The following is a 23,019-nucleotide window of genomic DNA, read 5'->3' as shown; positions in this document are numbered from 1 at the left end:
TTAACTGTCTTAACGCATTATACCTACAAGGAAATATTATAAGACGATATTCGTTTGTGGTACATTTTTAAAATGACACTTGTATGGGAACTGCTCATCTAGTAGTATATCAATGCTTAGCACCTATGCTATAAAGTGAAATGGACAAATCAATATCTGTTTTTTAAATCTAGTGTATCAAGTATTGTAAATGCCAAGAAAACATTTGTCAATAATATTATAATAAGTCGTTCTCGACTTCATTGCGATAATGGAAAAAAGCTATGAAAACGTAAATGACACCAACGTACGGTCAAGCACGAAACCTTGATTTTTTCTACAGAAAAATGATTTTTTTTCTCCTTCGGAGCTTGCAGTCATACTGCCATTTAATTTTAAATGGCTAAAAACAAAAACGCACTAAACTATATTTTATTGTAAAGCTGAATAAGAAATGTAAAGAAAACGGTTTTTTTCTATATTTTAATTAACCCGTACCCGTTGCTTAGTTCTATTTTTATTTCAAAGTTCAACCAATACGTCGAAGATAAACACTAATCTACTAGAGCAGTGGTCCCCATGGTCCCCAACCCCCGGTCCGTGGATCAAATGGTACCGGGCCGCCCAAGGAACATTAAATTATTTCCATAGTTTTGGATATCAGTGGAAGATGAATATCCATCTTTAAGCTGTAAAGCTATAAATTTATTAATGTCATTTTCAACAACCTATTTATGCGAAGAAGTATTTTTGTTCATGTCGTCAATAAAATTGAAACAAAAAAATATACTGGACGTGAATGTAGCACTTCGTCTGTCAGAGCAGCCGAGAATATCCAATATATTAGCAAAGATGCAACAGCAGGTTTCGCATTAGTTTGTTGAAAAAACCCATTGTTTTTGTTAAATTTTAATTGTATCAGACTAATATATTATGTATATTTGTTAGTTATAGTTATGCCCATCTGTCACAATATAAGATTAAAAAATATTACGTAAAAAAAAAACACTTTTATTTCAGTATTAGTGGTCCGCGAAAAAAATTTCCTTTTTTTACCGGTCCGCAGGTGGAAAAAGGTTCGGGAACACTGTACTAGAGTACTAGATGGAATCTAATTATATGAACGTGAAAATGAAAAAAAAAGACTCTTATTGTTTTAATAAGCTGCAATCCATTTTACTCTGCGGATTCATACTTTGTTCATCAGTATTTTCGCCAGAATCTGTCAAAAACCGCAAACATTACAACCAAATTTCAACACAATCTGAGATTTATTGAAACAGCCAATTTCATTTATTTATTAAATTATCTAATTAACGAATACGTATCGTTTCAACTTTAAATATGATGATACAAAGTGGCGATCCTGAGTGAAAAAGTGACGGGCGATTCTGAAACCTTTCGGTAAAATATGAATCGTCAAATTTAATGATTGCACAAAATGGAACCGAATCGTAATTATTCACTACCTATAATTCAAGTTCGATCTTAGGGCGAATGGATTGATTTATTCCAATAGTATACCCAAGTATAAGTAGTTTTTTTAAAACTAAAGTGCTCAATATAGGCTAATATAATTTGATATAAATCACAAATATATCAAACGGCATGTCATTCGTATAGAAAAGTCAAAACATATAGGTATAGCAGCTATAAACAAAAAAATCCATGTTTCAATTTCAATCCGACAACTTACAAATAAAATATTACCTTTATCCTAGCTACCAAATTAACCACATTAAAAACATTCCAGAATTCATATTCATTCCAAATCATATATTTTAACACTAAACTTTCATAAGGCATAACTTTTATTAATTATTTTTATAGTTAGAGAGAATATGTGTGCAGAAAAATATTAATATCATACGAGTATATTGATTAAATGCCTACATGGTAATACCTGCCTATAACTGTGTATCCGCCCATCGAGTAAATTATTATATTTAATTATACCAAGGGTATTAGTAATTAATATACAAGACACATTTCGGCAGTATCTATCCAAAAAGAAATAAGATGTTCATCAAATTGAAATATATTATTTAACCGGATACTATTAATTTCAAATGGTTTGCGTATAGGGATACACAATTATAATTTATCAAGAGAGCGATGAACTAAGACACCAAAGTGTATAATTAATTTATCGTAAGAATTTAGATTATAATCGAGGCGCCAAATCAAGTTATGTTATTCGCACGTGGAATATACATTGGTATTCATCTACAACGTATATTATAATAAACTATTGCAACGTAATATGCAGGTATATGTATTATATTTTAAAAATCTAGTCTTTGGTATATGAATGGGTAATTTTTGCACCTAAATGTAGCTATAACCAAATTTTTTACGATGGATAGGATATTAAGTATTTGTATGTGATAATGAAGGGTGAGTGTTGTTTAGTTTGTAACGCCTCGGCGTCCTCAGCAAAATATACTATATTTATTCAAGTTGACGTTATTCGCCAGTTTTGATACAATATTATGATAGTAGATCATAGCCTTTGCCCAGTGACGTCCCTAGAAAAAATGCCGCCCCTAGACACCGCCAGAATACCGCCCCGTTTTATTATACAGTATTTTTTATCACCCTTTCATGACTCCAATATCTGAGAAAGGTGTTGTATGGATACATTACTAACAAAATATACCACTAAACCTAATTTAAATACCATCTCTACTTTAATAGACAATATTATTGAGAGTCCACGGATTCAGATACATTTAAAAATACTACACCTGACAACTTGTATGTGTCATTGCTGCTCACCAAAGATGTGTTGTCCAAGGACAACGGAAGTAAACTAGACATCACGAGCCCGATAAAAAACACCGTCCTGTTAAACCTATTATGTTAATTAATACATTTTGTTTCCAACCAATGAGCTGAATTTTAGCTAAACTTAGGTACCTACCTATTTCTATATATACATAATGATTCTCCTCAATTTGTCGCCATTCGAGTAACTGCCGTCTCCAAGCGACGCTCATTCTGCCTACCCCCACAGGACGTCACTGGTGTAGAAGGATCATACGTAGCATTGTAGCTTGTAGTATGGTGAACAAACGTCATCGATAATATTATTACTGAAGCAAATTTGATACGAGCAGCATAATATAATATTATGTAAAACTGATTTGAACTATCTACCCACAAGAATGTCAAGTTGATTTAGGTACATTGGAGTCAGTCATATCTTATCACACATCGTGAGTGAACCTAGAGTGCGTAAACCATAGTCACGATTAAAATAATTACAAGATAAAAAGAACTTTTATATAGAGCGTTTTTAAATTTTCTGTTGAATCATATAAACTTGACTTGACTAGCTTAAACGATAAAAAAAATGTACTTGATAGAAATAATACTGAAATGTCATTTTGACATGTCATATTGATTTCCATAGTAACGCACGTATATATTAATAATTTAGTTGCTAGGACCCCAGACCCCTAGCAACCAATAATGGTGTCGAAATAGCTTTTCATACAAAAAAGAATTAACTGAAAATGAATTCAATTCTACTTAAAGATGGCTAAAAGTATTAAAAAATGCATTGGCATCGTGTTCTGATATATTATAAAAGTTTCAAATGTTTATCTAATCGGGAAGTTAGTTAAAAATCGATTGCAAGATTTGTACCGGACAAATAAGAGTACGAGCTAAGAAAAACGTTGTAAAAATGTAATAAATCTTTAGTTACAATAATTTAAATACGTACCTACATGTATGGATATTTGTGGACATTCAGTCCACAAAAAGAATATTGTAAATTATTTGGAACATCGTGAAACATACCGATTAGAAAAAAATGTGCCAAACCGACACGAACCTACATTAATCGGATTCTGGCAAATATGCTCTATCAATTGAGCAATCTAAATTAATATAATGTTCAATAGTACACGAATCTTACTATGAATCTGAGGTGTTATTTTCAATTCCATTAATAATATTATTTGTGACCATATTTTGTAAATTTTTAAATCAAGGTCTAAGCAATAGGTTAGCTTAGATTGAATAAAAAAATAGTTTCATGAAACATTATTAGTAGGTGTAAGTAGGCACATTAAAACTTTAATACATGTAAGTGTCAAGATTAGTAGCTTTTTTTAATACTTTGATTCAAAATCTAAAAAAATCAAGAGGTTTTCTAAATTATGTATATTTAATAACGCATTAACTAAATCCAACAAAAAATGTTTAATTATTAAAGAAAGAATATTAATTCTGGCATAATTTTAATATGAGATGAGAGTAGAATTACTATCAAAACAATAATACGTAAAAAAGATTTTAATGTTATACCAACATGGATTTTATGATATTATAAATTCCGGTACACATGTATTATAATATTATTATAATATAGAGAAATAGTGGATTTGAAAACATCATTGTTATGTTAGCAACTTTACTATTTAATAGTTTGGATGTCATCTTGTTAGCAAGACTAAATATTTACATTTTACAAAAAATATTTACATATTGTTGGATTACATGGCACTTATTAGGATATGTTAATTAAAACCTTGTTCCCACAATATTACAGAGCTGTATTGTAGCCATTGAATTGTTTATCTTTAAATTATAATATTACATGTTTAATGATAATTATTCATTCCATGATTTTTAGCACTTTTATAAAACATAATATCTTTAATAAAGAAGGCACTTAGGTGATTTTCTTCTATAGTTGTAGTTTTTAAACCAGTTTTCATCACGAAAAATACACATTAAACGGTATTAATATACATATTATGAAAGTACCAAGGATGCTGAAGATTTTTTTGTATAGAGTTGGAACCGAAACGTATGAAAGTGACGGCAAAAGAGAACAACTAAATTAGTTAGAGTTTGTATTTAAATTAAATTTCCATACAAACTCTGCAAAGAAAGGGAGCATTTATATATTTTTTGCATACAAAAATACCACTTGCACGGCAAACTGAAATTATCTACAGCGGTTCTTATATGAAAATCATAGAAAGCTCCAAATGGAAGAAGATTCACCATCTTTGGTAAGTATTAACGTATCCTTAAATTATCCAGGACAAGTATTAGGTAGTAAGTATAAGGACCAAAAATATCAAGAAATTAAAACTGTTAATCCAATAAAATCAAAAGGACGAATAGGTCTCAAAATCAATCAAAAAATATAAAAAATTAACCGGTCTACAATACTGTATTCTAAAGTCAGCGCTATCATCCCCTTGTGTGTGCTCAAGAAATCTGTGGCGCATTAGGGAACGTTAAAAGCAAGTATACATTTAAGAAATATAGCAATTAAACTAGACGACATTAGTTTTAGTTTCAACTTATTTTATTTCCAAACAATCTTTTTGAAATTCAAAAACTATACGATAACGATACATAGATTTATACGTCATAGTTAGGTGAAGTAAAATAATTACAAGATAAAAAGAACTTTTTATATACCACGTTTTTAAATTTTCTGTTGAACTTGACAATTCTATGTATTAATAAATACTTTTTTTGTACTTGATAGAAATACTGAATAAATATAGAATACTGAAACGTCATTTTGACATTTCATATTGATTTCCATAGTAACGCACGTATATATTAATAATTTAGTTGCTAGGACCCCCTTAGCAAGCAACAATAATAACTTTCCATAAAAAACAGAATTAACTGAAAAAGAATTCAATTCTGCTTAAAAATGGCTAAAAGTATTAAAAGAATGCATTGTCGTCGTCTTCTGATATATTCTAAAAGTTTCAAATGTCTAGCTAGTCGCGAAGTTAGTTAAAAATCTTCAATCGTTCAATACAAATCTTGGACAAACAAGAAAAAAATTGTACTGGATAAACAAGAATACGAGCTAATAAAAACGTGATAAAAATAGACTGACTGTGATTGTATTTTTAGAGATAAAATTTCATATATACTGGGAGGGGTAGGGTGAAAAAATTATATTTGAAAAGTAAAAATGTTAAAAAAAAAAACCGTGATCTTCACGGACGCAATTATTTAGAAAAAATCTTTCATTATTATTAGGTAGGTAGGTATTCAAAATATTGTTTTTGCATAGTATGCGTCGATAATTGCGTTATGTAATTCATTGCATTATTAATATTTATTAATTGAACTGACGTTTACGTGACAGAACTCGTGAATAGATTTATTGAATTTAATTATCTAGTTAATATTAGTCAGAATTAAATAAGAATCAAAAACACAATCTATTAATTTTTTTTAAATATATTTTCTTGTGAAACTATTAAAGTATTACTATAGTTAATATGGCTAAAATTCCAATAATTCACGGATTGCTTGGCTGAGTAGAGAAATAAAATATCAGAAAACAGGCTTTATAGTTTAAACATGAAAAAGAATATATTATGATCAAATTATTTTTTTTACGATTTTATTTAGGATCTAATTTAATCAACTAACGGTAAACCGTAACAAGATACATCCATAACTTTGGTTAATCACGATTGCAAAGCTAAAAATTTATTGAAAAAAATGTCATGTCATGTTTTTAATAAATAAAGGTTGTGTCAAAAAACAGGGTTGCCAATTATTTATATTATGCTTTTTTTATCAGAATGATTATTATTGAAAAAAGTACGTCTAGACCTGCCTCAAATGGATTGGCAATTAATTCACGTAAAAAGTTTGTTAATATAACATCCACAAAACGGATGCACGTATTATTTAGGAGTTTACAACTAAATAAGAAATTATAGAAGAACGACAATATGAAAATTATTCGAACTATTTTATGAAACTGAACTCAAATAGCAGTACGTAAAACTAATGCTTTTTATTCCGTTCTACCTATTATTAATTTGGGATTGGTTGTATGGTGAAATATTGAAATGTGAAATTACGAAAAATTAGCGGATCTAGTAAAGTTGGTATATATAAAGTTTTTAATTATTCAACGCTGGACAATTATTATAGTTTAATTTAACATAGTAAAAATAATTTATGCAAAAGTCCAAGCACCTACAAAAATGAGTAAGTATATGAAAAACTGTTCAGTTTTTATTATAACTAAGTATACAAATTTGTTAGAGATAACTATATTAATAATACAGAAATAATTAATATTTATGATAAAACCAATGTGCTAAACCACTGACCTTTTGTTAAAACTGTCAAATCTTTGACTGCCCCAACCTCATATGATTCAATTTCGTGTCATCACTAAATTTATTAAAACAAATTATAAATCAAACCATTCATTGTATGTATACATCTAATTTTATTCTCTTCATAATAATTATGTCTATTGACATGCCCAATACATTCATTCAGGCATTAAAAACTTGAAGGGTTGAAAGTCTATAGGGTCTAAGTGCCAAAAAAATTCTATAACAAGTGTTTTACTTCAATAAAATCTATATGCCAAGTCTAATGATATTATGAAGGGTCTAAGTTCCTAAAATTTTTGTTACACAAATACATTGGAATATGGGCGGGGTCTATATACCCCTACATACCCCTCTACATAGAACGTTTCAATATTGTCCATGTTTAATTATTTTATTCTTCCTTTGTTTATTTGATCTTTAGAATTATGTAAATTTATCATATCATGTAGGTACAAATCTTGGCTTTTATAAAATTCTTTTCTGTTTTTACTCGTTCTCATTTTTAACCGAAAATATATAAATTTGTTATTCTTATGTGCATGCTGATGATGATGATGATGATGTGCATGCATTTTTAATAAAGATGCAACAATCTCGAATTACCTTTTCAATTAATATGTCGTTGTAAAGAATATTTAAACTTTATAAATAATTCGAACCATTTGCCAATTTGGCAGACTTTACAAGGAAGTAGTTTTTTTACATTAACTAAATACTGAACATTAAACACATACTGATCGTCCAGCTGATATGTTAATTTTACGTATATTATATAATATGATGTTGATGACCCTGTATTTGAAAGTGTCATTTCGAAAAGAAAACTATATGTCACCGTCATCTTTATCGCAGAGTGCGGGGGTTCGTCCTGTTATTTAGGATATGTGTATACTCAAATAAAAAAAATACACCTATCGACCCCATCGCTGCCAATTTGCATTTAATAATAACTTATGTGTCCGAAATAAGAGTGCCCCGTAATAAAAATAAGGCTTCATTTGCATTCGCGGGTGTTATTGACCTTCTTGACATAAATGATCCGGCGGGAACCTGTTTTGGCCAAAAACGATTTGGACCCACACTCGGAAAGAATTCGCGTTCGACTAATAAAAGCCGTAAAATTCTGACCGCGTGCTCAGCTAATTTACTTTTATTACACACTTTGCACAAACGTAAAAAGTGCATTACACTGCAGGAGGAAAGTTAATTCTTTGTTGATATCGGTGGGTTCGATGATTTTTTCTGAAACTAGTTAGAGCATATTTTTTAATTTAGTATAATAAATATTATTATGCAATTACTGCTTCATAATGTTGCAGTAAATATGCAGTGTTTCTGAGCCGTTGGACAGTGCTAAACTAAGCGGCAGAGATCACTTTTATATATTTGAGAAATACTGTATACACCGTGGAGTTGGTGGTGTTAGGATTATTTACTCAGAGGTTCTACGCCGTACGCAATGACTAGTTTTGAGGCCACATACGATAAAAATAATGCAATTTTAATCTTTTAATCATCCATGAGATTTAAAAAAATTTATTCGTGTAAACAGACTGTTTTTTTACAAATCACAATACATATTATATACATGCATTGTGTATACAGGTGTCTTATTTAGTGATTTTATGACTGGTTTAATCTATTTGGAGGCCCTGTTAAAATTTTTCCAACGAATCGATTGCTTCGTTTGCGACAACGAAAAGCTGCTGATTTGCCATTTTAAATAATTTCTCGTTACATACTTTTATGAAAACACGTAGTATGTATTCTACGAATGCTGTAACTAACTTCATTATAACATATTGAGGGATATTTATAATTCTACAAATTTTATAAAATAAGTATTTATCGTAAAAAATAAATAAAAAATGACTTATTTTGTTTTATTATTGGTAAATTATTATTAATATTTAATAATCAAGCATAATTTATTGACAATGTACGGATTGATAGTTAGGTGGCTACATATTATAACTCTCCCCCAGTGGGTCTAGGTCTAGGACGATTCGGTGCCGTGACAACTGGGCGCCACGCAATCGAATTAAATTTGAGAATAAATAGACGTTCGTGAATAACATTAAAATTATTATATTATTATTTAAAACACGTAAATAATGATTACACTGTGAACATGTTTAAGTTCCAACGATAAAAGAGTTGTTTTATTTCTATATAAAGCCTCAGGAATGATAATTCTCAATCTGCAATAAAATACATTATGTTAAGAGCAAAATGATTTAAAACTACTAAGTAGTAGATAGGAACTGATTAAAATTCCTCGTCTATTTTCTGTATAAAATCGTTACACTTTCATTCGACAGTGCGGCGCCCAGTTGTCCCATTCTCCCACAGCAAACGAATGATTTGTGTTCGTATCCCACAAGACAAAAAGAAACTATAATAGTTAAGTGTTATTGCAAAGCAACTTTTTAAGATTTCCTGTTATTTTATATTAATACAAAGTCTACAAAAGAATCAATTAATTATATTTAAATACTATTGTAAACATGAATGAATTAAGAAAAAAGGTTATGTACTATCAGTTTCATTCATAATCGAATTACTTAATGAATCGAATTCAAATTTTGGAAGAAAAGGTATTGGAAAAAAAATATTTAATTGTTGACCGAAGAAAACTTGTTGCAGACAGTGTATGTGCATTCGACCAAAATGATACAACTGCAGATGCAAATACAGGTTTGTTTTTTAATGTGTTGCACTCAAGAAATTGCAATCGGGTATTATTATCTTATTTTTTTTTATTCCAGGATGATATTTTGCTAAAATTCAACACTGATGTTGCATAATAACATGGTACGAAAATACACTCAGAAATTTGAACGGATCTGATACCAATTTGAGAGGGCGGAATGAAAATGGCCAATAATTTGGATATTTTCAAGTCATTTACAAAGAGGGTATGTGTTTATATAATATTTATTTAAAATATTCTATTAAAAATCGTATTTTATGATTATATTGAGAAGATTAAAATGTTAAAATATCATGAATATTATTATCTATATGCCCATATTTAAAAAAATAACAAGCATGAATTACCGAAAAATGTATTTTTTAAGATAAATTTTAACACCCACTTCAAAATTACAGTAAACTTTTTAAATAGGTATAATAAAATATTGATGTTTATTTATTTAACCAATTTTGTACAATTATATTAAAATTTATACAGTTTATTCAACTTTGACGTGAGAATCAATTTTATAAACATTGAAAATTTCCATTTTTCACATATTGGTAGAGATGTTCTCATATTCTAAAGTTCAATTTATTTAAAACGCATTCCGTTCATATCCATAGTAATTAAATAATATTTTATTATCGACTTATGTATATTTAATATTATTTTACTGTAAAATATTTAGTATTGCAAAAAAATCATCATATCAGAAGAATTATTACAAAGTCAAAATCGATTTCGTTATAATATCTCGTAAAATATCTACTAACCAGAACACCGGCGAATTTTAAAAATCGAATGGCCACCCCATTCAATTTAAAAAAAGTAATTTACAAAAATGCATGCTTACATAACATGCATATTAAGTGATTTTATAATTTTTACCAACGGTGCGATATAAATCAGGGGCTTTTTGCACTAAGAGTTACTTTGATGATTATTTAAAACGGTGTAATAATTTCCAACCTCCTAAAGAACGAAAAATCAAAATATGTACTGATTATATTTCGTGTCAATTTAAACTGAAGAAAATTGTTCCGAAGACGTCATTTTTTGTGTTATAAGTAAAATTTTTGAGAAAAGTAATTGAAAATTTGTTTTTTACTAGGTTTAATCATTTGATGCATACAGTTTTATCGTAGAGCTGATGTAAATAATTTATGTAAATATTTACTAAAATATTGCTTCAAACATAATTTTAATGACAATCAATTTTACAAAACCAATAAGTTCGTTAAAGCACGGTAGAAATGCACTGTACAATAATAATCTCGTGACTAAAATTATATACCTAGTCCGTGCTGAAATAATATTAATTAACTAGAAAATGTTTAAAAGTGGCAGTATCATCTGTCAACTCCCATCGCACATGGGTATTGAGAGAAATGAAAGGGCGAATAATCTGGCAAAGAAAGCTGCCTAATCAGGGGTACCATATCAGTGGATACCAGAAAACCTGGACCAGCGCTCGAAATGGACTGGAACGCACCGGAGCGCAGCTCCTGTTCGTGAAATCCTCGAGATTATCGCTCCGTCTCGTGGAAAAATGAAAAATTGCACTACAATTCGTGAATTATCAAAAAGTAATATAATTATTTACATATTTAAATATAATTCTTAAAGTTTATATGAAACTTATCGGAATCATATAAAAAAATAATGTTTATGACGTGACGTAAACCTCAATTGTCATCTACCTTGCCGATTATGCCCAAATCTCGCATGCCAAAAAACTGGCTCATTAAACCCTTCTAATCTTGGTAGGTACCTATACAACAAAAAATCGAAAACATACCTACACTATTTTTATATAATAATTAAATTATTACATAAATATGTTAATATTTTCGGAAAATTATCGAGCGCTCCGGTTCGTAAAATTGTCCATTTCGAACACTGACCTGGACTGGAATGAGGCTATAAAGAAAATGGGCCAAAGTATGTGGATATATATTTTCACCATATGGCATCATTAGAAAAGGGGAAATGGAGTACATCTATTCTACCATCACCACGAGAGGTGCCCTAGTTTGTAGAGTCTCCTTTGACGAGGAATGAGCTTAAGTTAATACTGAGGCTAAGAACAGGGCACACAATGGGCAAAAGATTTGATGTCCTCATAGGAAGAAGCAAATCGCAACTCTGCGACGAATGTCATGTTTCAGAGGACATTGTACATATAGCATTACAATGCCCTAAATATGAACTTCACAGAGTACAGCTGCGAATTGCGGATATCTATGAGAATGTCGACAAATTGAAGGGTGTCCTGGCGGTGGGTAAGACGGAAGAGCTGGGCAAAATTGTAAAGTTATTTAACAGAATAGGAGTGAGGACCTGATCGACGGATCCCCTTCTAGAAGAGAAGAGGCGGTATGACAGTGAGTCGCACTCAAAGCCTCGGTAAAATCACAAAAAAAATCATCTGTCAACATTCTCATAGATAGAGGAGAAGATCTCCTTGTCTCAATCTCTTTTATACGTGTATGTGTATGTTCTATCTTACTGTCTTTGTTCAGGTGTTTCAGATTCAACTATTTGTCTATAAACTGCTGCATCAGCCTTGCGGAGTTTTTATTGTCTCTTGACTTTGCCGAACACGCCATCGCTGAAATCGTTCATTTATCAAACGGCGACGCTTAACTGATGGTTCTTACTCATCCACAATCTCGCTATGTTTTAATAAATTGACTGTCATATTTAATCTTAACTCTTTTCGATACACCCACTAATTTATATTCTAATCATTCGATATGCTACTTTTATCACCACACTGTAAGCATCTCTCAAACCATTATGAGAGAATCATTTATTTTCTTTCACGACCCGAATAAAATAAACGATTTCTTATATTTTTAAATTTGCGTCTATGCGTCTATATGTTTAATACGTATTCTCTTCTGTCTCGCTCTTTCTCACACAGTTTCATGTATTTTCTCTTATGCGTAACAGATACCTACTTTCAGAAAAATATATAAAATACATTTGTGTTTCAAATAATATTCGTCCAAAAGAATGAATACCTATATAATATTATAAACCCTTGGATCTGTCAATATACTAGAACTGGATTAACAACGTGTCCTCATATAAAAAAATGTGAATACAGGTTTGTTTAGAATGCGTTGCACTCTATAAATCTCAATGAAGTATTAGTGTTATAAAATTTTATTCAAGGACGATATTTTACCAAAATTTACTATTGATATGTTAGCTAAATCGATTTTCACTTCTTAATCCCGAATAATTTATACCTAGGTAAGTCCTAGAATAATACTTTATATTCTCACATAGAATATATTGCTATTTCATTCACATACATAACTGTTTTAACATCAGCAAAAACACTCTAAATGTGGGATGGAAATCTTAATTATTATAGATTTTAATTAATTAATATAATAGTTCAGACGTTCAGTAGGCCAAAATATCAATCTGTTATAACCAGTTTTAATTCGTAATAGGTTTCCGCGACAGTTATTGAATATTTCAGTGTTAAAAATGACATATCCTGATACTAGATAATAATAATGGATCAGAAATATGTATTATGTTAGGCCAGGGGCTTTCAAATGGTGGGTTGCAATCGATGGGGTGATGGGAATCGCAATGAATCAAGTTTTGGTATCTAATTATTATAAAAAATGATATAAACAAAACATCAATTTTCATACCTACTAATATAGAGAATCTATGTTTTTAATCGAACTTTTATTTTCTTTTCTGTGCGAACTACCCATGTTTATGTGTGGTTTACTACAATGACATCGTTTTTAAAGTATTTTTTACGCTCATAATAGTAATTTCACGAGTAATGTGAATTCGGTTGATGTGTAATGATAAACCGTCATAGCTGATATGAAAATCAAAAACAAAAAAATGTTCACAGTAGGCAAACGGTCACCCTCAAACCAACTACTAATAAATACACCATGTGGTAAATGTGATATTTTTTAGAACAAAAAGCGGACAGAGGTAGACGAGATGGATGAGGTATATTGCTTTGATTAGCAGTCGGCCGGCCAACCGCGTAAATTGCTTGACTCTCACAGAAATCAACTGATTCTTACATTTAGTACATAATGAATTCTAATACAAATACATATTATCTGCAACCTACATTGCTAATTTTGTCTCTTTTGTAAGTACCTACATATACAAGATAAAATCGCACCGTGACTGTAAAACCAAGGCATCTGCAAATTTTTCAATTTCGAGATTAAATGCAAAACAACTGCAAAAGTCGTGAACTTGATAATGTAAAAGTGAAGTAACTGAAAGAACATGCAATATAATGCAGATATAAACCAAATATTATGGTTTTTTTTAGAAACTCTATTTCAAAACGAAGACTTCAAACCCTTATATATCCAAAATATGTCTTTTGCAGATGCCTTGGTTTTACACTCACGGTGGGAAATATCTATCACAGAGACTGTGTAACTGATGAATATCTTTTAATGGGTAGGTATGCGAAGAATCACAGAGAACGTGAAGATAGGGACGATAACATCGTGTAAATTACCGTACATTGACGACGACAAAGTTGAATACATATTATGAAAATGGAGAGCAAACCGAAAAGCTTAATTTCCATGGCGTAAGCTCGCCGCACAAATCCATTATTTTTATCGGGGTGTTGTAAATCAAAAAGGTTGACAATCACTGAAATATTTAGGTATTGATGTAATCATCATGTGGCCTGGATTATAAGCTATCATGTCATCGAAAAAGTTGTTTAGTCATCTGTCACGCGAAGTATGTGAGGATTGTGGAGTGATTTTTGGCATTGCCGAGATGCCTTATCCCCGTGTGATTCACCACACCACTAACGGAATATTATTTCATTTAGCTATTATGTATTCAAACAGAAGTTTGTTGAACTCGAACGCTATTGTTCTCCAAAATAAGAGAAACGAAATAAAAAACAAATGAATTGTTAGACTGCGGAAGGCGGCAATATTTGCTTTCCGTGTGTTTGATTTTAAAGTATTTACGAAGAAAAAATATTATTCAAACAGTGACAGGTCCACTTCTATATTGACATAATTATCGCTTTAAGTGAATTTGTATGCATATACGGGTTTAACTAGGTACTAATCATAGAGATAATTTGTGTTTAAAGAGTTAAAGCTCATAATCAAAAGAAAAAATTTAAAATAATTCAATGAAAATAAATTGTACTCGATTGAATCTTCGTGGTATAATAATATGATCAGATAAACTGTGTTAAATATTTATTGAAATATGGGTTAGTATCTCTTAATTTTTTATAATGATACATACATAGATTTTATGGGTTTTAAAAAGTTTTCTAGTTTCTAAAAGAGATCTAATCGCACGCGAAAAACGAAATTCAATATTTTATTATACCATGGTTGGAAGGTTTTATTTGCCATTTTTTATTTTATAGTTACTGCATCATTCAAGAATGATTAAAAATAAAATTCTATTGATATAGGTACCTAATTAATTTGTTGTTTTAAATACCTACTAATAATTATTCAAAATTCCTACAAATGCCAGTCTAAGCCGTATTATTATTCATTATTTTTTTTCTGAAACACAAAGTGGTCAAAATAATAAAGCTATTTTGCAATGACATAAGTAGTGAATATTATTTTTTCAATATTACAGTATATACGTAATAGTTTTCAGAAATAGTTTGCAAATTTGATTGTCAATTTTATGGATACGCAGGGCTCGAAATGGTCCGGAGCACCGTCCCGGTTCATAAAATCCCTATAACTATCGATCCGTCTCGTGGAAAAAAATATTTGACCGTCTGAGCTAGATATGTCATATAATAAAAATTCGAACACACTTTCGTATAAAATACACAATATAATACAAATAACTACATATTTTATGTTAATACATATTTTCGTAAAATTATGAAGCGCTTCGGTTCCTAAAATTTTCGATTTCGAGTGCTGTGGGTACGGCTGCTCATTGGTGAGACTATCAAATAGCACGTGAAACTCTCATGAAGAAACTGAAGATATGACAGAATAATCCACTCCGTGAATACGGTAAAAAGGGACAATATCATCTATTGAAAAAATAAAAATGTATGTTTAATACAATATTATGGTGCAAAGGTGCGCTAATTTTGCAAACGGAGCGACCACTGAACCAAAATACAACGCGACGACGTTCACGACACTCGCCCATTTTTTACTGTTTCTATTACTCTGAAAAAAAATTCTAATTGATTTTTCGGTTTTCGTTTTGTGGTTAGTTTCCAAATAAAAATTGGAAAAGAATATGCCGTCGATTAACTTTTCGAGATAATAATTATTATATGAAAAACATGACTGGACTTACACATTGTAAGAAACTAATTTGTATAATTGTGATGCTTTATTTTTACAACGTTTTTAGGTCGTATTCTTATTTGTCCGGTGGTTGTTTATCCAGTACAAATCTTGCAATCGATTTTTAACTAACTTCCCGACTAGCTAGACATTTGAAACCTTTAGAATATATCAGAACACAGCTAATTCTGTTTTGTATGAATAGTTATTTCGGGAGAAATCCGTTAAAAGTAGCGTTAAAAGCTAGGGGTCTGGGGTCCTAGCAACTAAATTATTAATATATACGTGCGTTACTATGGAAATCAATATGAAATGTCAAAATGACATTTCAGTATTATTTCTATCAAGTACAAATTTTTTTGATCGTTTAAGCTAGTCAAGTTTATATGATTCAACAGAAAATTTAAAAAAAACGTTGTTAGTATACAAAAAGTTCTTTTTATCTTGTAATTATTTTGATATAATATTAGTAAACGTTTAATCATTAATTATTGTAATATGTTTAGGCAGGTTTAGTAATTATAACACATTTTTAATATAATATTTTTTTACGTTTTAAATAAGGTTATGTCCGATTTCGCGGTGCAGGATGAAGAGGGAATAGTAGTGGCAGTTCGTGTTGTGACTGAAACGTGACAAGAATTGCCGTCTATTCTCCGACAATATTGTATAAGTACCGACATACCTTTATAGGTGAGTGAGTATTCGCCAATCAGTTGGCTTCACATCCGATAAATCACGGCACTACAACAATTTAAAGATCACGTCTGCAAAAAATGTAGATGCAGTCAGTGATTTCCAATCTTTTTTGTCTGGTGGAATATTTGATGCGTTTAAAAAAATCAGAAAACCCCTACGAAGCTAAAAATATATTTGTCGTCCTGATAGGTAAATTACAAAATAGACTTGTTAATCACTAAGCAGGCTTAAAGTGCCTTCCTTAAGGGCGGACGTGCTCAGCGTGGGTCAAAATCGAGCTTTTTTTCTATTTTCAAAGCATGATCCTGGACATACTTTAAACGTTGTAGATAATCTATTTGTATAATTTTGAAGCCTTATTATCCTTTATATTTATTTTAAACATTTGATGACTGCATAAAGTATTTTTATTACATAAAATAGTATTCTTTTAAACCTCTTGCTCTAATGTTTTAGAATATAGTCATATTTCGGTACATAACTGTGCAGTGGTGTTAAGATTTTTTACATTTATTAATATTTAAACGCATTTATAAAACTATTAGTATAATTTATGACGAGATAATTTTAATAAAATATTCACGATAAAAAATTATATTGATAATCTCTGTGATCCCAAATTTGACAAGAATTAGGCATTTTATTATTCAAAAAATGGGCAAGATTAACACATTTGAAGATAATTCTAAAGATACTCATTATAAGCTATGTCTTTGACCATTCAAGTGTGATAAACATCTTACGAATAATGATTGTTTTATAATAATTATTGACCTAAGAATAAGGTAGTGATTTTTTGAAATACGCCATTTCTTTTGGCATTCCCTAGTGGTTAAGCTACAACATACGACTGTAGCCATAAATTGACAAACTATAATTGAAGTAGGGAGTAAAATGATGTTAACGCGCTTGTTTGAACATGTACTGTTTAAAAAAAAAGATTTTTTTTTTCGGTTAGGTACATGTTCAAACAAAACCAGGAAACTACATTACCTTGGCCACATTATGATAAGGCATATATCGCCCTGATGATGGCCGACCTCCGCTAGGGAATGGCACGATAAGAAGAAGAATACCTCTTATTATTTTTGCGTAGCTATCTTGAGCGGACACATAAAACAATATATACAATTATGATAAAGTTACAAATATTAAGAGTCTGTTCAAAAAATTGACATCTCCATGGAATCTACACAATACTATTAAAAATAATATGATTTGCATTCTTTCATAATATGCTACTCCCTTAAAATGTATCACCCAACCACGCACGGAATGCCACTTCCAGTAGGGTTTGCGATTAATACTTCTGACGAAAACATAATATTATATAATAAATGTATTGCATACATTTGCGTGCACGAGTTATCTAACAAAACAATTTTCCACTTTCGTATTCATGTATTCACATATTCATTGTTAAAAATCTGTCACACTAAACACGGCTTACTAACAGAAATGGTTTCAAGTTGTACTTTTTCGAACTCTCGCGGTACCTCTGAAACGAGACGCGTAACGCTGGTTGGGAATCACTCAGCTAAGTGGTCTTTTTTATATCACTTACATACCATATTATTATGTGGTAGCTACACAACAAATGCATAATCTATAATATAAAGTATAATGTATCGATTCAATTGAAAAAACACGAAAAATCTCATGACTTTAAATACTTACCTAGGTACCTACTATAGTAAAAGCAGCAGTCAATGTTTAGTAAAATTACTAGCGTTCGGTAACTTTAATTCAATACATTTAATAATACACGGGAATAGTACATATCTATAATATACGTATATTATAATATATTTAGTTAGTATATAAAGGTTGTGATCGATATTTATTAATAAATAATAAAAACTATTTGATATCCGTTTACGAGATTTTTTTTTTTAATTTCGAGATTCTTGTTTTTAGAAAAATTGCTAATACCACATAATAAATATATTAAAACCATAAAGGAGAATATTATTGTAAACGTAGTTGATTTATCCATCAAGTCATAGTTTGGTACTTTGGCAGATGTCCGTGAAACTTTTTAAAATCATTATATTGTCAACACGTGCATTATATACTTACTTAATTTAATTGTTATCTTAAGTAGGAAAATATAGTCAGTAAACTTTTCAATGGAGTTTGCAATTGGTCGTAAATTTTGAGAAATCGCAACATCGTATTAAAATTATTGTAAATAATAGTCAATCGGGGTTATCTTGAAAATCCGCCATTTTCGTCACCCATTGTGGTCCATATTATGTCTAATTCTAACACAGGATTCGAATCCGCAGCCTAGAGTTCAGAAACTGAGCGTAACCCGTACTTCACGATGAGTAAACTTTATATTATATATTATTATAAAGTAAAAAAATAAATTATATATAATTCGGAAACACCTCAGAAACATATACTAGATAAAAATCTTGTAAAAAATAATAAGTATGGTGCCGGACAGGACTCGAATCTGCATACATTACATTCCGTCTTATATGCTTTACCTAGCCACTCGAACCTTACGCAATTACGACAAATTTGGAGACCCTGACGCTGGCTGGGAATCAAAGTAAGTATGCACTCAGTACCTACCTAACTTGTATTGGTACTAGTCGCCAATATTAGCGTACTTGTTATGCGATAGAAATTGTGGGTGATCGCTAGTGAAATACAATTTCAATAAAAAAAAAAACAAAAAAAAACTATTTCAAGTTAGAGCATTGGCGTGAAACTATTTACTTGCGTTTTTAAGTATGAATTATTTATGTCTGAGATCGGAATTCGACGTGTAGTTGCCAAAAAACATTTAGTATGGAAGTCTCTCTGTGACATCATGGCATGGCGTTGATTGTTTTACGAGTATGGGGTGTCAAGGAAATTGAAATCTGCGCGATGTTTTTGTAACTGGTAAGCACAATCGCCAGGTTTATGGCATGATAAGCAAGGTCGTTGGGAAAATGCCCATACCTCTGCCATTTCACTGAAAGAGTTTTTATTTCAATGATTATGTTTAAAAATTAGTGTCAAAAATACGTATTTTTACTTTCTTTTATTGTGTTACTTGTCATTTCATGGTGGAAATGCATTGTATCATTAATTTAATTTAATAAAATGCATTTTTTTTAACAAATAAATCTGGACCGGTTTCGTCCGCCTCAGAGGGACATTTTCAACTCTGAGATGGACAAAACCGGTCTATATTTATCAAAAGTGGAAGAATTACTAAAAAAAATCGCGTTTTAAAAAATTAAATGAATAATACATATTTTTACTTTATTTTAAATGGATATAATTTGTAATAATATTTAAGTTATTATTATAAGTACAGTTTGAAATGTAAAATATCTAATATACTCAAAAGAAAATGTTGACAGTTTGTAAATAATACATTAATTGAAAATCATATTATAGTGAATTATAATTAAAGAAAATAAAAAATATTATTATTAGTTGCAATTAGTCAAATCTTAATAAGATGTATATCAAACGAATTTTCAACTACATACCTAACTTCCGATTTTATTTCAATATCAAATGGAGCTAAGTTTGATGATTTTTGGTGTTAAGCACATTAGAGAATTTCTTCTAAAATAGTAGAATGAATCATTTAACATTTAAATGAAGGTATCTGACATTGTGACTCACTTAAAATTAACAAAACTAATTAAACGTTGTTATTATTGGAGTTGTTAACTTTATTATGACATGAAAAGTAAATTAGTACCTAGTCTGAAATAAATTAATTACAAAAAGTATATTAACAATAATTAATTTCCTCATTGACTCATTAAAGTATGAGTATTTTAACTCTAATATAAATATGGAGATTATACGGTGAAAATAATAATGAAAAATAACAAACGGAAAGGGAGATATTTCTAAAAAAACTACTGTTTTATCAATTCAAAATAAAAAAATATTACTTTGTATATTTTTGTACAAAATTTACGAATTCAGGGTTGTTGATTCGGCCGTTTGGTAATTTACGCAATATGGTTAAATTGGCATATCCAACTGTTTAAAATAAATCAGGCTAATCTCCCCTTTCTTTTTGGTAGTAGAATTATGAATTCTAGTAAAAATTTACATAACATGATATTAAGTAAGTACCTAGGTACAATAAGTACAATTATAAAATAAAACAAATCTGAAAGATAATAAAATAGTTAAAATAATAATGACAGAAATAAGTAATCGATTCAAATTTACGAAATTGGAGTGCAAAACATCGTGCGATAATAAATTTACTATTCCATATTCAAAAAAAAATGATAACAACATACCTTCAATGACAACTGCATCGTCTGTCACATGAATATTGGGATCTTCGCGCTGCTTTTTATTGAGAGCTTGTGTGAAGCTAGGATCTGTGGAAACTGCAGAAACCAGCAGAATCCACATGAGGACATGTTGAATTGAAAGAAACGCCATGGCCGTGAACTTGGAAGGCCGTGGTCTTGAAAATAACAACAATTGATTATTGGCAATACTTCGCGATCGCGTCAAACGATATGTTATGATGTGTCGGACAGTGGTGGCGCGTGGGATGCTCGTCGCGCGGTGATCCCGAGCGCTCTGCGAAGGATGTTGAGATGTGTCTGCTTTAAATTATTATTCGTTTCTTACCCTGCATTGATATAAAACCAATGGTATGCGAATCTCAAACATAATTAATTCATTGTTTCGACAAGAATATTTTTTCAACTACGAAATTATTCACAAAATTTTTGTATAGTTATGATAACTATTTTCATTGGAAATTTCTCATTTTTCTTGTTATTTCTACTTGGATATTTTTCCGTTATTTTTCTTTGGAGTCGTATGCAACTATAATATCAGTTGTTATTGCACTGCATACGTTATTAATTTTAAGTTTTTAACAAAAACTAATAAATTTGTTTGATAATTAATTGAGTTAGCATTTACTTGGTAGAATTCCATTTTACAAGAAATGTAGAATTTAAAATTAATTATATTTTCAAATTTGAATCTTGGTCGTCTTTCACGGGGTTTAAGAGATCTTTTTAAAACAATATATTGTTGTTCACACTGAAAAAAAGCAACATGTGAGTTTAAGAGACGTGAGATTGTAGCCAGCAACATAGCTGGCGAAAAAGCGGGCACTACCAGTGCTCGAAATAGACCGGAGCGCACCGGAGCGCCGTTCCGATTCGTGAAATAGGTAATATTATCGCTCCGTCTCGTGGAAAAAATAATTTGACCGTCTGAACTAGATAGGCCATTTAACAAAAAAAAATCTAACACATTTATTTTTATAAAATACACATACAATTTGATACCTAAAAAAATCTTCAGAAAATTGTCGAACGCTCCGGGTCGTCAACTTTTCCATTTAGAGCGCTGGGCACTACCATTAGCCCAACGCGTATACTTTATATATATAAATATTTTCAGTGTTATAAATAATAAACGATGCTTAAAATAGTCAGAAATGTGTTTCAAAGAAGAAAAAATGTTTGTGTAATTTACACATTATTATAATATTATGTAGTTAGAAAATTTCGATCGATAAAGTAAAGATGGTATTGGTTTTCTGGTATACATCATTGGCATCAATATTATAAAATGATACATTCATTTTGGATTTACCATGTTGTTAAATATAATAGGTAGTACGTAGTCATTTTAAATCTTCAAAGAACTAGTAGTTATTATAAATTTCACAATTTTATTCATAGTACGTAATTAGAAAGTTTTATATGTTACAAAGAATACAGTTTGTCATAAAAAATATGACGATAATGTATGCTTTACTTACAAAGTGTTTTTTTTTCAGTTTTCTTTTCGTCAGTGCTACAAGTATACCCAAGGCCTGCACAAAACCGGCGTGCGAGTATGACAGAATAAGTTTTAGGAAACACTTAGTGATGAAGACATGTATTGAAGTGAGATGGAATAAACAGGAGTAGAAGCCTGTTTCACAGCAGTGACACTATGTTATCTTTGTTTGCCTCATCGATGATCACCCAAACTCCCAAACAGTGCGGTGTGTTTTGATTAAACATTTTTTTTTGCATAAAATAAAACAGTTGTTCAATGTTATTTAGTGATCAATTTATAAACAAGGCAGTGCTGTATCTAATTAATATATTATGTAATCGAGCTGAGAAAAAGACGGTATCATGTGGTATTACATTAGATTCTCTAGTATACAGATTAACGACATCAAAATTAT

At 30.3% G+C, this 23,019-nt stretch overlaps 1 protein-coding gene across 1 annotated transcript in view; it reads right to left on the bottom strand.

Moving 5' to 3' along the window:
- The window catches only part of l(2)k05911 (CLIP and Tryp_SPc domain-containing lethal (2) k05911), a 33,457-nt gene extending 12,055 nt beyond the window's left edge, over positions 1-21,402 (bottom strand). The window contains exon 1 of the mRNA XM_085947439.1: positions 21,107-21,402. Within this exon, the coding sequence (XP_085803565.1) occupies positions 21,107-21,254 (148 nt within the window). The 5' untranslated portion in view covers positions 21,255-21,402. The remainder of the gene's footprint in view (positions 1-21,106) is intronic.
- Between the last annotated feature and the right edge of the window lie 1,617 nt (positions 21,403-23,019).

The sequence above is a fragment of the Rhyacophila brunnea genome, unplaced genomic scaffold (assembly GCF_057557595.1).
Source record: "Rhyacophila brunnea isolate RB1 unplaced genomic scaffold, BYU_Rbru_1.0 scaffold_2, whole genome shotgun sequence".
NCBI lineage: Eukaryota > Metazoa > Arthropoda > Insecta > Trichoptera > Rhyacophilidae > Rhyacophila > Rhyacophila brunnea.
This window is presented reverse-complemented; position numbering and strand designations above follow the sequence as displayed.